At 47.7% G+C, this 16,604-nt stretch overlaps 2 protein-coding genes across 8 annotated transcripts in view; both read left to right on the top strand.

The window, feature by feature from the left end:
* The window catches only part of NFE2L1 (NFE2 like bZIP transcription factor 1), a 46,398-nt gene extending 39,806 nt beyond the window's left edge, over positions 1-6,592 (top strand). For both annotated transcript variants that reach the window (XR_013445043.1, XR_013445044.1), the window contains one exon: positions 6,577-6,592. The gene's annotated coding sequence lies outside the window, so the exon portion shown is untranslated. The remainder of the gene's footprint in view (positions 1-6,576) is intronic.
* A 494-nt stretch (positions 6,593-7,086) lies between these two features.
* On the top strand, positions 7,087-16,204 carry SNX11 (sorting nexin 11). 6 transcript variants are annotated; one of them, XM_078065626.1, is made up of 9 exons: positions 7,122-7,243; positions 9,350-9,409; positions 9,689-9,813; positions 10,371-10,425; positions 10,857-10,943; positions 11,247-11,347; positions 13,263-13,358; positions 13,561-13,773; positions 14,730-16,204. In XM_078065626.1, the coding sequence occupies exons 3-9, from the start codon at positions 9,758-9,760 to the stop codon at positions 15,001-15,003; spliced, it is 882 nt and encodes a 293-aa protein (XP_077921752.1). In that variant the 5' UTR covers positions 7,122-7,243; positions 9,350-9,409; positions 9,689-9,757; the 3' UTR covers positions 15,004-16,204. The 6 variants fall into 6 exon arrangements, with proteins under 6 accessions (XP_035933286.2, XP_077921752.1, XP_077921751.1 ...); XM_078065625.1 differs by having other exon boundaries at positions 9,541-9,813; XM_078065623.1 differs by having other exon boundaries at positions 9,541-10,087.
* The last annotated feature ends 400 nt before the right edge of the window (positions 16,205-16,604 follow it).

Genomic DNA, 16,604 nt, shown 5'->3' with positions numbered 1-16,604 from the left:
TAACTTCCAAACCATAGTTCTGCCCACACGAAATGCTGCCATCCCTAATTCCTCATATTAAGCTGAATTCTGCTTTCCCATGTAAATACCACCAATTCCTCCTAATTCTGGGTGTGTGGTTGCACACAGTTGTGTTCTGTAAACCTAATTCCTCTTTCGTATTATCCTTCTAGTATTGAAATTCAGCCTTTATGTTCCTCAAGGTCTTACTTCTCTAGGCTAAATGTCACCATTTTCTTAAACCTACGTCATCGGAAAACAGCTTCTGGTCTAGCACATATGGTTTGTTAGTAAATTCTGGCTCTTTATATGGGTATTTCAAAGTAGAGGGAATCATCACTGGATAGATGCTCTACACCTTTCTAGAATTAGGGAGTAAAAGGTCACCTTTTCAGGTATTGGAACACCACTGGTTTCTGCTAATCTGCAATCTTCTCAGAGCTCTCTTGTTAATAATCTATTCTGGAACTCTGTCAGGGATGAAGGTCAAACTCTCAAGCCTAAAGTTTCTGCATAACAATATCTTTTTTGAAAGTCATTTTAGGATCAAATGGGTTCAGTTCTTTTCTCTTCCCATAAGAATGGGCGGCATTTTAAATTATTCAGAGCCTCAGAGTTTCTTTCCCTTCTAAGGGTAATGGCAACTCAGTCATAATAACCTTGCTCAAGACAGCATTTGAAGTCACACTGCTCATGCCCACAGGAAATATGTCTCTCACATGAAGTTCCTAAAATCACAAGGAATGTGGGGAAGAGAGGAAGTTGGATGCTGCAAAAAAGAACAAGGACTTGGAATCAGGCTAAACTGGATTCAGTTCCGTCTCTACTTTTTGTCTGCCGTGTAACTTCGAACAAGCTCCTTAACCTCTCTGAGCCTCGGCCAACATAAAAATCTGAAACATGGAAACATTGCTCAAGACCTAACTTGCAGGGGCGCCTGGGTGGCTCAGTGGGTTAAACATCTGCCTTTGGCTCAGGTCATGATCCCGGGGTCCTGGGATCGAGCCCCACACCAGGCTTCCTGTTCCGCGGGGAGTCTGCTTCTCCCTCTCCCTCTGCTATTCCCCCTGCTTGTGCGCTCTTTCTCTCTCTCTCTGTCAAATAAATAAATAAATAAATAAATAAATAAAATCTTAAAAAAAAAAAAAAGACCTGACTTGCAGCATTTCTGTGGGATGGACTGTAATGTATGAAGGGAATGCCATACACTGGCACAGACAGTAGCTATTTTAGGTACAGCGGAGAGCTGCTTCTCATGTGTTTAAGGAGTGGGGGGAAGTACAGCACTTTTGAAATATTTTCTTCCCTTCTGTCTGAAGTTCTGTGTTTCATTTTTCCCCAATTTTTAAAATGATGGTAAAATATGCATAACATAAAAATTTACCATCTGAACCATTTTTTTTTTTAAAGATTTTATTTATTTATTTGACAGAGAGAGAGAGAGAGCGAGAGAGGGAACACAAGCAGGGGGAGTGGGAGAGGCAGAAACAGGCTTCCCGCGGAGCAGGGAGCCGGATGCGCGGCTCGATCCCAGGAGCCGAAGGCAGACGCTTAACAACTGAGCTACCCAGGCGCCCCTATCTGAACCATTTTTAAGTGTCCAATTCAGTGGTATTAAATGCACTCCAGTGTTGTGCAACCATCACAATCATCCATCTCCAGAACTCTTTTCATCTTGTAAAACTGAAACTCTATACCCATTAAACAAAAATTCCCCATTCCTCCTCCCCCTTGCCTCTGGCAGCCATCATTGTACTTTCTAAGATTGGGACTACACTAAGAATCTCATTTAAGTGGAATCACATAGTACTTGTCTTTTTGTGACTGGCTTATTTCATGTAGTGTGATGTTCTCAAGGTTCATGCGTTGTAGCATGTGTCAGAATTTCCTTTTTTTTTTTTTTTGAGGCTGAAGAATATCCCATTGTATGTATACATTGCTTTTTTTTTTTTTTTTTTTTAAGATTGACAGAGAGAGAGACACAGCGAGAAAGGGAACACAAGCAGGGGGAGCGGGAGAGGGAGAAGCAGGCTTCCTGCCGAGCAGGGAGCCTGATGCGGGGCTCGATCCCAGGACTCTGGGATCAGGACCTGAGCCGAAGGCAGACGCTTAACCGACTGAGCCACCCAGGCGCCCCAATACATCGCATTTTGCTTATCCATTCATCCACTGTTGGACCTTTGGGTTGCGTCCACATTTTAGATATTGTAAATAATGCTGCTCTGAACATGGGTGTATGGATATCTTTTTGAGACACTGCTTTCAGTTCTTCTGGGTGTTAAAAGACAAAAATTCAACTAAGTGAAATTAAAGATTAAATTAGCTCTATTCAATAGATGGGCAGCATCCCATGTAGCAAATAGAAAGGAGCTCTGAAGAGCATACAAAATGGGAGACTTTTTTTTAAAGTAATCTCTATGCCCAACATGGGGCTTGAAATCAAGAGTTGCATGCTCTACTGACTGAGCCAGCTAGGTGCCCCCGAATGGAAGGCTTTTATAGAGAAATGGGGGCAGGGATGGGAACAATTGGATTATCTTATCTTTCTTTGGGAGACGGAAGGGGTCTTTCAGGCAGATTACCTCACTGGTGCTGACAAGGTTACCTCACTAGACTGACCAGTTAAGATTACATTCTGGGAGGGGCTGAAACAGCAATTAGGTTAGATTTTAAGTCTTGGTTTACTGACATAGGCTTAGAACAGGTGACTCCATTTTGGATCCATTTTTTGTTTGTTTAACACTTCAGCTCCAGATGTGGAATTGCTCGATCATATGTTAGTTCCATTTTTAATTTTTTGAGGAATTGCCAAACTGTATTCCCTAGTGGCTGTACTATTTTACATTCCCTCCAAGAGCGCACAAGGGTTCCAATTTCTCCACACCCCTGCAAATACTTGTTGTTTTGTTTCTTTGACAGTAGTCATCTCCTAATGGGTGTGAGATTCTTTCATTTTCACTACTACTTGACATTCTATTGTTAAAGATTTATTCATTTGGCATTAATAAGTACTCTCTTTTAAGAGGCAAATATACTTAAGAGCTATCTGTCTTACCTCCCCTGGTCAGTTTGATTCTCACGTGACTTCCTGGTAGTTACTGGACTCTAATTAAAACCTACACTTCTCAAATCATGTACCTATAGCCCTGACATTGATTGATTTTCTCATGCAAAATGATAACTGCCTGGAGGGGCACTAGAATTTCAGGTGTGATAAAGATTGGCCCCACTATCACGTGTTAGAAATTATCGTTGGAAAAATAAGATCAAGATATGGCACTGAGTGAGAAACCTATATTACATTCAAACTGTTCAATAAATTTATTTAAAAACATTTATTGAGGTGGTGCCTAGGTGGCTCAGTCAGTTAAGCATCCAACTCTTGATTTTTGCTCAGGTTATGATCTCAGGGTTCTGAGATCAAGCCCTACACCTGGCTCTGTGCTGAGCGTGGAGCCTGCTTGAGATTCTCTCTCTCCCTCTGCCCTCCTCCCCCAGCTTGGTGTGTGCACGCACTCTCACTCTCTCTCTCTCAAAAAAAAATTTTTTTTTGAGTAATATGTGAGGCAATGATGCTAAGCCCTTATACTACTTATAATATAAGCTCCAGGAGGTCAGGGTATTTTCCTGTTGGGCTCACTTTATTCATACTGTGTAAAACAGTGTCCATAGAAAGGGCTCAATGAATATTTGTCTAATGAATACTTGCAGATATATTCTTTGGTTCTCCACGTGTAGTCCACAGACCCTGGGAGTGCCTGAGAGAGTTTCAGGGAGTCTGTAAGGTTGAAACTATTTTCATGATAATATTAAGACATGATTTGCTCTTTTTCACTGTGTTTATATTTTCACTGATGGTGCAAAGCCGACGGTGGGTGAACTTGCTGGCACCTTAGTGTCAATCAGGGCAGCACAGCACCAGCTGGTGCTAGAGTCATCCTATTCTTCCCTGCCATGCCTATGCAATAAAAGAATTAAGAAGTCACTTCAGGGTGCCTGGTTGGCTCAGTCAGTAGAGCATGTGACTCGATCTCAGGGTTGTGAGTTCGAGGTTCACACTGGGTGTAAAGATTACTTAAAAATAAAATCTTTAAGGGGCACCTGGGTGGCTCAGTCATTAAGCATCTGCCTTCAGCTCAGGTCATGATCCCAGGGTCCTGGGATTGAGCCCCGCATCGGGCTCCCTGCTCCGCCGGAAGCCTGCTTCTCCCTCTCCCACTCCCCCTGCTTGTGTTCCCTGTCTTGCTGTCTCTCTCTCTCTCTCTGTCAAACAAATAAAATCTTTAAAAAAAACAAAGTCTAAAAAAAAATAAAATCTTAAAAAAAGAAAGCCACTCCCACTTAAGACTATCCTTTATGAAGCAGTACAAATTATTAATTTTGTGAAATCTCTCTTCTGGAGTATACATCTTTTAAATGTTCTGTGTAATGAAATAGGAGAGGTACATAAAACACTTCTGCTGCTTACTGACATATATAGTTGTGTGATAGAGATGTGTGAGCTGAACTGACTGCATTTTTTCATAGAACACCATTTTTCCCATCTAAGTATTAACCAGGGCTGACCCTGCTTAGTTTCTGAGATCAGGGGTGTTCAAGATGGTATGGCTGTGGGCTTTAGAACACCATTTTTGTTTGAAAGAATGACAGGGAAACTGTGGTTATTCAGACTTGACTATTTGAATGGAAGGAGCCTGACACTTCAAGGAAAAATGGCTTACAAGTATTTTGTCAATGATAAAATTTGAGCTTTTTCTTTTTTTAAGGATTCTTTCTGTATTTGAGAGTGACAGAGAGAGCCAGAGAGAACAGGTAGGGGGTAAGGGCCGAGGGAGAGGGAGAAGAAGCCTCCCCACTAAGCAGGGAGCCAGACTTGGGGCTCCAACTCAGGGGCCTGAGATCATGACCCAAAGTCAGACACCTAACCGGCTGAGCCACCCAGGCACCCCAAAATTTGAGCTTTCAAGAAAAATATTGCAATTTTGGAAAAGGTGGTATCCACCAAAATGAGCTTGACAGCTTCCCAGGATTTTCCTGTTGAGATCAATGATGATTATAATAAATGTGATTTTTTTATGTTGAGTAGTGAAATTCATCAATATTTGGAAGATCCGCATAATTCAGTAAACCAATATTTTCCAAGTGGTTTCGGATTCCCTATTGCAAGTAATCTTTTTTTTTTAGATTGATTGATTGATTGATTGAAGAGAGAGCCCAAGCATGCGCATGAGCAGGGGGAGGGGGCGGGGCAGTGGGAGAGGGAGAAGCCGACTACTCACTCAGCTGGGAGCCCATTCAGGGATCAGTCCGAGGGCCCTGAGATCATGACCTGAGCCAAAGTCAGACGCTTAATGGACTGAGGTGCCTAGGCTGCTAATCTTTAAGAAATTGGGGCGCCTGGGTGGCTCAGTCCTTAAGCGTCTGAGTCTTGATTTCCGCTCAGGTCATGATCTCAGGGTTGTGAGATGGAACCCCTCCTTGGGCTCGTGCTGGGTGTGGAGCCTGCTTGGGATTCCCTCTCTGCCTCTCTCTCTCTCTCAAAAAAAAAAAAAAAAAAAAATTACCATTTGTTGAGTTTTGCTAGTATCTTAAAGTATCCACAATTATTGGCTAAAAATACCCCTTCCTTTTCTAACTATGTATCTGTGAGACCGGATTTTCTTCATTTCCTAGACCAAAATAACATAGCAAACCAGAGAGAATGGGGAGGCAAATATGAGAATCCAGCTGTCTTCTATTAAGCCAGACATTAAAGAGATTTGCAAAATTGTAGTGCATCGCCACTCTACTAATTTGGGGGGGGGAAGGTGCAGTTATATTTCATAAAATATATTAAAATGTATTGATTTATTATTAATTTAGGTGAATTAATACATGCTTTTTAATTTCTCAATTTTAATTTTTAATTTGGTGAATATCCCACATAAACAGTCTCTCTCTGTTTTTCTTTTTTTGAGAAAGAGAGAGAGAGCGCGCGCATTGAGCTGGAGGGTTGGAGAAGGACAGAAGGAGAGGGAGAAGCAGACTCCCCGCTGAGCGGGTAGCCCGATTTGCGACTCAATCCCAAGACCTGAGATCATGACCTGAGCCATGACCTGAGCCAAAGGCAGACGCTTAATGGACAGACCCCCCCGGGCGCCCCTAAATAAACACTCTTAATTTTTAAGAATGTGGGGGCGCCTGGCTGGTTGAATCCTTAGGGCATGCGACTCTTGATCTTGGGGTGGAGTTCCAGCCCCAGGTTGGGTGTATAATTTACTTAAAAAAAAAAAAAAAAATGTAAAGGGATCCTGAGACTAAAAGGTTTGAGAAACTCTGCTTTGAGATTGTACAATATTCTCCATTCTACAGATGAGGAGACTAAGATTTACAAAGCTTTAAGATCAGTTTAAAGCCCCACGGCCCAGTGCAGTGCTGGGTATTGTAGTCAGGCCACCTAACCCCAGAGCTTGTGTTTTGTGACCCTGACTTTTTCCTTGATAATATCTTTGCAACAATGATCTTTTAACAGGTTGTAAAAGACGTTTCAACAACATAAAAACATCATATTCAACTTATTTTCTTTTCCCTAACTAGCTGCACGATCCTTCTTTGGACTTGTTTCCGCGAGTTAATCCGGTGTTTGTTGGGCCATCGCAGTTCGGTTTTCGCTGTGACAATCTGTGGTTTTACGAATGTGAGTTGGGACGCCTTCGATAACTCCGCGAGGGAACTGCAACCCACGGGGTTCAAATGGGGAAGCTCTCGGCACTTTGCGAATCTCTAGGAACGTGGGCGTCTTCCCACATTCCGGATGGCCCTCGGCCAGACAAATACCGGAGACAGCCTCCTGACACCTCTCGGCCTCGGAGACCCTCCTTTGGACCTTTAATAACCCTCCCTGGGCCTGATTGGCTGGGCCTGACAACGATGGGCGGGACACGGCTTCGGATTGGCCGTCAGAGCCCATTCCCGGCTCCTCTCCCGCGTCCACCCTCCAGTGTCCCAAGTGAGTCTTAGGGGATCCCGACTCCGGGCCAGGGCCTGGGCGGGGCCAAACGCAGCGTCTCGGGAGCCGGGATCTCCACTAAGAGCTCGGGCCTGCAGGGGCGGGGCGTCCTGGGCCCCGGGCATTGGCGTGGCCGGGAGCCTTCTCCCGTCGTGCACCGGGGCACCGGCCACTCACCCGGAAGGAGAAGCCGAGATTCAGGCTATATGGTGCGGCGCTGGCGGTGTCGCTGTGGGGAGTGGGTGCTGCTCTCAGGTGAGGGGTCGTGGGCGGGGCCGCGGGGAGTGGGTGCTGCTCTCAAGCGAGGCTTGAGCGTCAGGAGTGGCGTTTGTGCGTGGGGATCTCGCTTGACATCTTAGGGAAGAGGCTGTCTCGCCTCCCGGGATGAAGGCGGGGGCTTGCTCGGGATCCAAGGAAGGAAACCCGGCTTTTTCATTTGTTTTTAAAGTATAAAGCATCTTTCCTTTCCACTCCCTAAGCTTAATAGTCAAAGGAGAAGAAGGGTCGTGGGGCCCTTTTGCTCCTAGTTCGTGGAGAATGGAGGTGGAGTGACCAGAGTTTGGCAACATTTACCGAAACGGCTAGGACTAGGAGTGACGACAGGTATTTTTCGGGACAGAGGCGGGCTCTTGTGCTAGATTGTGGTCGCCTTTATAATTTACCTCCCAAGTGTAAGGAGTGGCAAGTTACAGACGGACAGAAGGATGGAGCGGAGCTGCTTGGTTGGGAACATATAGAACTTGGTCAGAAAAGGGAGCATCCTCTACCACCTGTGGGTGTTTAAGAAGGAGAGCTTTTTGAGTTGGCATCAGTCTCCAAGGGCTCAAGAATGAGTAAGAAGGGATAGGAGTCTTGGTGGCTCAATACACTTTTATCACCCTATTTGTTTTTCAACCTGTCTTTTTGAAGTAGTTTAAATGGGAGTGAAAATGGTGGTGCGAAAGCCTGAATTGCTACCTTGAATTGTTAGGACACAGGAAAACCTTACAAGGAATCTGCTTTGTAAAAAGCAAACAATTGGGTTCTTCCCAGAGAGATTGGTGGTGGGTGGTATAGGTGGAGAAAGTAAAGGAAGCTTCAGATGTGATTGAAAGGACCCAGGAAATGTAGTTAGTGCAGAGTGAGATGCATACATACATAGCTGAGAGGATTGCTGACTTATCCTTATTTGAATGACGGGGATCCATCTCCCAGATCACGAGCTAACTTTAGGAACTTCCTTTTTCCCCTCCACTGGCAAAACTGAGCTTCATTTCCTCCTGGGGAGTGGCATTTATGTGGAGGAAGCTGATGGAGAATGGTAATTGCTAGAAATTATGACTTGGAGTCTAGGTTTTTGTATTTGTTCCAGTGTCCAATGTTTTTAAGGCAAAGTTACAATGGAAATTTTGTTAGTGCTCTTTAAACTTAGATTTAAGTTTACAGCATCTTGGGGGGGGGGTGCTAGGATTTTTTTTTTTTTAAGCCAGTTTATTAAAGCCAGTTTATAGCTATTTTTTTCTAAGTGGTTTTAGCCTCAAAGGAAAGGAGAGGAACTTATGCTTGGAGGTGGTTCAGGGCCCTAGACACACTCTTCTTGAACCTGAGAATGATGGCCACTTAGTCACTAAATTATGGTCCTGAATTTGGCAAACCTTTGAAGGCACAGGAGATGTGTGAGCTCCACTGAGTGTGTGGATGACTCTGATTTCCTTGTCATCTTGCCCATCGTTACTTTTGTGAAAAGACACGTCAGAATATTTAACTGTCTGCTCCTGTGCTGGCAATTTACCAAATGCCTGAAAAGAGAAGAGAAAAAAAATTTTTTTTAATCTGAGGAGGTTAATTGTTCACGAGTCGGCCTGTTCTTTTTGGTCACAGCCATTTGATTGCTTACATCGGGGATGTTACAGATTGGTTGTTAAGGAATTGGAATTTCCTTTCAGTTCAGGACCCCTTTGTGAAGGTGCCTTCATCAGATGAAAAATCAGATTGTCAGCAAAAGTACAAAGATGGCATCGCAGTCATAAAACCTCTGGTTTGCTCAACGGTGTAGCCCAGTCCCGTCATCCACCATGCAGTTTTGTCTCTGTGTGCAGTGGCTATGTGTGGAGAGATCTAACGGTATACTGGAAAGGATTGGGAAAGCTGTTTGCTCCGCTAATTTTTTGGTGTAAATGAGTTCCCCTTCTCTTGAAACGTTAGCCTTGTGTTAGCAAAACATAAAATAGAAGGGAACTCATTACACACTGTTCTAATGGTAAGGCAGAACTAATAAGAGAATGTGTTTAAAATTAATTGTAGGACTGTAAAAATGAGTGGGTGTGTGAATGGGCATGGGGGGAGGTGAGGGAGAGCTTCGAGATAGTCTTGTTTTCCCAGGAGCCAGCCTGGATCATTTGTTGGCAGTACATATTGGCTGAAGTCAGTTTTCATTTCAAGGTAAATTGGAAAGGGAAATTAAACCTTATTGTTCCGCTCTTAAGAGAGGAGAAGGGGGTGGAGGCGGCCGCCAGGGTGGATACTGTTTGAGTGGTTCTAGGAGTAACAAGATTAGTGCTGTATTTTAACAGAAGGTGACATCATGGGCCCCTTTGGACTGGAGTAACCCTGTGCTAGAAGCTTCATGATCCCCTTGTCGAAGTGGGCGATGTCGCTGCACATGTAAACGGCCACATTGGGGGAAATCAGGGGCTTAGGCTTTAATGAATCTTTACAAAGGAGCGGAAAACATCCCGAGCCGACCCGTGCAGCTGTGGGGTGCTTGGGCAGAGGTACAAACCGGATAGCATGTCGAGAGAGGAAATGATTGGAACCGTTGGCTTGGGTTCCGGAGAACAGATGAGGTAAGGGAAGGTCGCAACCGGGCAACCCACTCAGGTGCTCCCGGCGCTCTCCAGCTCTATGATTTACCCCTGGGTAGGCGACTGGTTAGCAAGACAAAGAGAGACTTCAGAGCATGGGTGTTTGTGGGGCTTGGTGGTCTCTAAGCCGCCAGGAGGGGGTGCTGTCAGGCTCACTTGCAGAGGCGTGTTGTGTGGCCACAAGACAGCTGCTTTCCCGTGCCGTGCTCCTGCAGAAAGGTGTGACAACCCAGCTTGCCTGTTCCGGCTGCCTGAGGTGAACGCTGCATAGACCCAAACATGCTTTGGCTGGAGGTGGCCTGGTTAAGGGTCCAGGCTGTGGTCTGCGAAGGGAGGCAAATCCCCCGGGGCTTTTAGCTTGGCACTGGGCTAAGGCAGGGGGATTTTTTTGCTTCCTCTTAAGTTTTACACAAAAACAACAAAAAAAAGGTGGCTGGGTTTTCCCGAGGGGGAGTCAATGAAAATTTTTCTTGATAAAGAGTGATAAGAATAGAAGCATGCTAACCATGATTGTTCCCCTGTCCTCTGTCCCCCATCAGATGTTTTCTTCCAATGGGCTTTTGGTGTAAGATGTTGGAAAACCAAGAGCAGGAGGTAAGCGTGTGGTCTTCAGGAAACAGGTGGGTAAAAGTTTGACGGGATTTGGGGAAAGACGCCAATCATTGCTCCATGGTATTTTAATGACAGTAATACCTCGGGGGTTCTGATGAGCTCAGAATAAAGGCAGGAGAAGGAAATCCGTAGTAAAGCCATTCCTGGGAAATAAGGGTCCATTTTGACTAACTTTTCCATTCGTTGGGATGCAGCTGATGTCTGCTTCCCGAGGGCAAGGGTTTTTGTCTCGCGGTCGTGTTCTCCCCCAGCGCCTCAGCCGTGTCTGACACGCAGTGGGCGGGCCGTGAGTACTTGGTGGATCGAAGGGCTGCATGAGTGAAGGCCGGTGCCGACCGGAAAGAGTCTGGCAGCTGTGATGTCAGAGCTTCCTCACCTTGTGGCTGAGCTGAAGGAGCCTTTCTTACCTCCAGGAGGTGATCACTGTGCGTGTGCAGGACCCCCGCGTGCAGAATGAGGGCTCCTGGAATTCTTATGTGGATTATAAGATATTTCTCCACGTAAGTGCATCAGACTTCATATTGGGGTCAACCCCCGCCGGGGCTCAGGGCTAGTGCGGAGGCGGAACCTGTTTGTGGATGTGACAGTCCTGAGACTGAAGAGGAGGCGGGAGAGGACTGAGCTTGGGGCCTGCGGGACCGCAGCGGGAACTGCCTGCCGGCCCGGGCTCTAGCTGGAGCCCCGGCTCGGCACTGTGGCCTGGTGGCTTGGATCCTCTGTGAGCGTGATGAGGGGGAGTGAACCTGGTCTTTTTCTGCTTGGGGTTTTTTTTTTTTTTCTTTTTCACGTAATTCCTCCCGTAGACCAACAGCAAGGCCTTTACTGCCAAGACGTCCTGTGTGCGTCGCCGCTACCGTGAGTTTGTGTGGCTGAGGAAGCAGCTACAGAGAAATGCTGGTTTGGTGTGAGTTTGCTTCTGCTTCTTTCTTGGGTCTGAGACTGGCTTTTTAGGCACGTACATGAGAACCAGAGTTTACAATAAAGAAAACTTGGCAACATGTCAGGCACTTAGGAGAGATATGTGTTCTTAAATTATGTTTTCAAGTCAGTGGAAAAAATAAAAACAGAGCTGTAGTATTTTGACTTAACAAAGTCATACAAATATCAAAAATATTTTTCATTTTTTATATGCATATTCACCTAGGGCTACACAAATGTACTGCTAGCATTTTATATGTGCGTATCACTCGTGATCAGAAACTTGTTAGCACCTGGACCTTTGTGACCCGTGGTGTTCCTGTCCGTTTGATATGTAATACAACATGTTAATTTTTTTTCTTTTTCATGCAGAGACTTTTTCCCAGAGACATAACAGACTGAAAGCCTTAGGAAAAGCAGTATTGTTCACTCCTCAGTTACACCACTCCAAATAAGTCCTAAACAGGAGACAATGTAGAACAGTGATTCCGTTGCAGACAGTCACTGAATGCTCTGGGAACAGGGGGCCTGTGGGTGACCTAGCCAGTTAGTTAACATGTAGGACTGATGAGGCCGCCGTCAAGGGTCAGGCCCTCACAGCCAGTTGGAACTTCTGACAGATCCTGCATTCTCTTGCCTGGCCTATTTTTGTTTGTTTGTTTGTTTTGTTTTGCTTTTTTAGAGAGTGTGAGCTGGAGGGGAGGGGCGGGGGGTGGGGAGAGAGAGAGAATTCCAAGCAGGCCTCATGCTCAACTCAGAGCTGGATGTGGGGCTTGATCTCACAACCCTGAGACCATGACCCCAGCTGAGATAAGAGTTGGATGCTTAATAGACTGAGCCACCCAGGCACCCTGGCCTGTTTGGTTTTTTTTTTTGTAAGAGAGAGAGAGAGGCAGCGTGAACAGTTGGGGAGAGACAGAAGGAGAGGGAGAGAGAGAGAATCTTAAGCAGGCTCCACACTCAGTGCAGAGCCTGAGCCGGGGCTCAATCTCAGGACCCTGAGATCATGACCTGAGCTGAAATCAAGAGTCAGACACTTAACCAACTGAGCCACCCGGGCGCCCCTGGCCTGTTGTTTTTTTAAAAAAATATGTTCATAATAGAAGCTAGGAAGATTGAAAGAGTTTGTGGATGCCTTGCTGCAACTCAACTACTTTTAGAAAATTCAAAGCATGTGAGGGGTGCCTGGGTGGTTCAGTGGGTTAAGCATCCGACTCTTGATTTCCATTCAGGTCATGCTCTCAGGGTCATGAGATTGAGCCCCGGGTTGGCTCAGTGCGGACTCCGCTTGAGATTCTCTCTCCCTCTCCCTAGGCCTCCCCCCCCGCCCCCCCCGCTCATGCTCCCTCTAAATAAATAAATAAATAAATAAAATCTTAAAAAAAAAAATTCTAAGCATGTGGCCTTCTTGGATTGGAGGAGCTAGTCTTGATTTACACACAGGGACTCAGCATGCTTCATGCCTCCATGTCCAAGTTTCTCCATTTTTAAAATAAGAGCTGATGGCGGGAGTGGGTTTTGTAAACAATGTAGTTTAGCAGCAGTAGAGTTTTGAAGTCACAGACATGGTTCAGATACCAGCTCTGCTGGTTACTAGCTGTGTGACACTGCGAAATTTACTTAACTTCTCTGATTCTATCTCCTTACTCCTGAAATGGGGACATCAATAGGTTTTTCATAGGGTTTTTGGGAGGAGTAAATGAAATAAGGTTTGTAAAACATTTAGCACGGTGGCTGACACGGGGCCTGCAGTCAGTATTAGCCCTGCCCCCCCCCCCACCTTATTAAAAGCTATTTGTTTTGATTTGTGCCTCTTTTTAGGGGATTTCCTTGATCAGGGGGTGGAATGACTATCTTTAATGTCACACTTATCTTGGGTGTTACATTATGTGACCCCATAGGCCTGTACCTGAACTTCCTGGGAAGTCAACCTTCTTTGGCAGCTCAGATGAGTTCATCGAGAAGCGGCGACAGGGTCTGCAGCACTTCCTGGAAAAGTGAGTAGATGGGGTGGGCTAGCACCTGCCTCCTGGGTGCGGGCGGGGAGGGGGAAGGTGCTGGCAGGATGGCCCCTTGGAACAGACAGGCACCCGCATGCCTTCAGCGCCCGTTCAAGCCAGAAGCCCTTTGTGGGGGGGGGGGGCTGGGGAGAGCAGCTGCTCAGGGTGAGTCTGTGCTGTACCCCTGTGTTTGCCCCAGGGTCCTGCAGAGTGTGGTCCTCCTCTCAGACAGCCAGTTACACCTCTTCCTGCAAAGCCAGCTCTCGGTGCCCGAGATAGAAGCCTGTGTCCAGGGCCGAAGCGCCATGACCGTTTCTGATGCCATTCTTCACTACGCTATGTCGAACTGTGGCTGGGTCCAGGAAGAAAGGCAGGGCTCCTCTCACCTGGCTAAAGGAGACCAGCCGAAGAGGTAACTGGAGCTCCCTCTTTTTTTTTGAGGCACTGAGGGCTAGGATTACTGTCACCTGGGCCAGTGAGGTGTCCGCTTAACAGAGGAAGTACCGTCACAGCGCTGTAGGCTCTCAGAAGAGGCTCGTCCTCCCGTGCACGGTTCTCTCCTCTCATGCGCCGGGGCCTGAGCGTCTGGGTGAGCCCGAACCTGGGTAGCCGGCTCTCCCGCTGAAACCTGGGGAAAAGAAGAGAAGTCTCGCTTGTTCTTTATTTCTCTCCCCTCTCTATTTTATTTATTTATTTATTTATTTATTTTTTTTTTTAAAGATTTTATTTATTTATTTGAGAGAGAGAGAGAATGAGAGACAGAGAGCATGAGAGGGGGGAGGATCAGAGGGAGAAGCAGACTCCCTGCCAAGCAGGGAGCCCGATGCGGGACTCGATCCCGGGACTCCAGGATCATGACCTGAGCTGAAGGCAGTCGCTTAACCAACTGAGCCACCCAGGCGCCCTCCCCTCTCTATTTTAAAGTAACAACTTTATTGAGATATAATTTACATACCATAAAATTCACCCTTGAAATGTACAATTCAATAGTTTTTAACTTAGAACCCCAATTTTTATCACCCCCAAAGAAACCTTGTACCCATCAGCAGTGACACCCCATTTTCCCCAGTTCCTAACCCCCGGTGATCACTGATCTACTTTCTGCGTCTATGGATTTGCCTCTTCTGGACATTTCACACAAGTGGAGTCATATGATGCGTGGTCGTGTGTGATGAGCTTCTTTCCCTCAGCATGTTTTCAAGGTTCATCCATACTGTCGTGCCTATCAGCTCTTCCTTCCTTTTTGTGGCCAAATGATATTCCATCTGCATGGCCATTCCGCCTTTTGTTGGTTTGTTCACTGGGCTTATCCGTTGATTTTTATCTCTCTGTTCATGCCCTTCTTGTTCCTTTCCCATTCTTTTCCAGTTGCTGCTTTCTTCCAAGATCGGGCAGGAGGAGCTCTCCCTCACCACCTCCCAGGGAAGAAAAGGACCATTTCGAGGTGTGGGCTCCCGTTGTTGACTGTGAAGCTCCTTCCTTGGAAAGCCCCCCTCTACCACCCTCCCCCTCACCATCATGCTGTGATTTTGCAAGACCTGACGAGGAAACCTCTGCTCCTCAGCCTGTGAGGAGGGCCGTGGGAGGGGACCGTGCTGTGCCTTTGGACCCTGGGCAGTTAGAAAGGGTTTTAGAAAAATGAGCTCTGGTCCAAGCGCTGGGTTCTGCTCTGAGGCAGAGAAGATTCCGGCAAGGAGCCTTGCTGGGGTGGGAGGGGGCGCAGGGTAGGTGTTGAGGAGGCTGGGCCACTTAGTGTCTTACGGTCACCTCTGCTCAGGTTGGTGGCACAGAGGTCGGTCACCACAACTCCTCAAGTTTCCTCCATAGGATTAAACACTGGACAGTTGTAAGTTACGCATAAGGCCCGTGGGCTGTTGGCTTTGCACAGAAATATGGGGTATATTTACTCTCCTGGGAGCTGAGTTTCTTTAGATGTTTGTTAATGGGCCCGGGAGCATTGCCTCAGGTTGACTGGTTTAGGGGGCCCTGCAAGTGACCACTTTGAAGCTGTCCTATTGAATACTGACCCAACAGAAATGCTTGTGTAGTTGTACTCCCACTGGCTGGGTTTTTGCTGCAGCCCTTGGAGCACTTTGTTTCTGGGAGGCTGGCCTCTTGCCTCCCTCCTTTCGTGGCCAGGGTGGTGAATGTTCTCCCACCTCCTTGCTTTTCCCTCCCGGATACCACTGATGGCTGCGGGTTCCGCCCCTCCCCAGCCCTCAGCCTGGTGTGAGGAGCCCGAGGCCCAGGACGTGGTTCACGGCGGTCCCTGGGAGAGACCCGAGACCAGGTGGAAGCCAGAGGAAAGGCAACACCCCCGGGGGGGCTTTGTTTTAGAAAAGGCTGTCCGGGGCTCTCACCGTCTCCTCTGGCTATAAAGCCCAGACCTGGCGGTCTTTTCTGCAGGGTTGGCCTGGGTTCCTTCCTTTCTTTTTTGAATCCTGCTCTTCTCCCTTAGTAACAGCCCCCTGCCCCCAGGGCTTCAGCTCCCACAGTGTCGCTCTGCTGTGTGGCAGGGAGGCCGTATGTTCAGTCCAATGGGGCTCAAGGGCTTTGTGCCTGGAGAGAGGGCTCTGGGGATGGAGATGAGCAACGACACGCCTTCAGACAATGAGGCATTCTGCCCTCCCGCTGCCCTCATTCCTCTCCACCGAGAGCCCCAGCCGGCGGCCACTCTGCCTGCTCTCTGCGCCTCTGCACTCCGACGGCGGGTGGCTCTCCCTCTCTCGCGCCCCCCCGCCCCGGCTGTGGGCTCTTTCCCTCCCCGCCTCTGCCGTGGGCCTGTCCTGGCCTTGCGATCGGAGTCGAGGGGCTTTGGCCTGAAATAAAATCCAAGTATTTAAGGCTCTTATTGCCATTTGTGCCTAACAAGCTGTAGCCGAGGAGGGGGTGCGAGCGCTGGCGGGAGTTGCTTTCATAAATCACGAATTTACCAGCGTGGGGGGCAGGGCCGGGCGCGGCTCTCCCGCGTGGGGCGAGCGGCCTGGGGTCGGAGGAGGGGCCGCCGTTCGCGGCGCCCGCGGCAGGCCCTCCGCACCGTCGCGGGCACGAGCCTCGTTAGGTGTAATTTACCTGCTGCCGCTTGCGGCCTCGCAGCCGGTCTGAGGTCCCAGGTGCTGGGAGGGGAAGTTTGTCAACAGGCAGATGCGGAGCCCTGGCGGGGGCTCCTCCCTCTTCCCTGCCCGCCTCCCCTGGGCCTCTCCTTTAGACGATGCAGCCGAGCAAGGCGAGGAGAGAAAACCT

The sequence above is a fragment of the Halichoerus grypus genome, chromosome 2 (assembly GCF_964656455.1).
Source record: "Halichoerus grypus chromosome 2, mHalGry1.hap1.1, whole genome shotgun sequence".
NCBI lineage: Eukaryota > Metazoa > Chordata > Mammalia > Carnivora > Phocidae > Halichoerus > Halichoerus grypus.
The sequence above is the reverse complement of the archived record's forward strand: the minus strand, read 5'-3'. Positions and strand labels throughout refer to the sequence as shown.

Bases quoted from the DNA above. Each gene is read 5' to 3' on its own strand.
- SNX11 (XM_078065623.1), top strand. From the start codon at position 9,927: ATGGGTGTTTGTGGGGCTTGGTGGTCTCTAAGCCGCCAGGAGGGGGTG. The intron at 10,088-10,370 runs GTGAACGCTGCA...GTCCCCCATCAG, and splicing joins GCCTGTTCCGGCTGCCTGAG to ATGTTTTCTTCCAATGGGCT. The intron at 10,944-11,246 runs GTAAGTGCATCA...TTCCTCCCGTAG, and splicing joins ATTATAAGATATTTCTCCAC to ACCAACAGCAAGGCCTTTAC.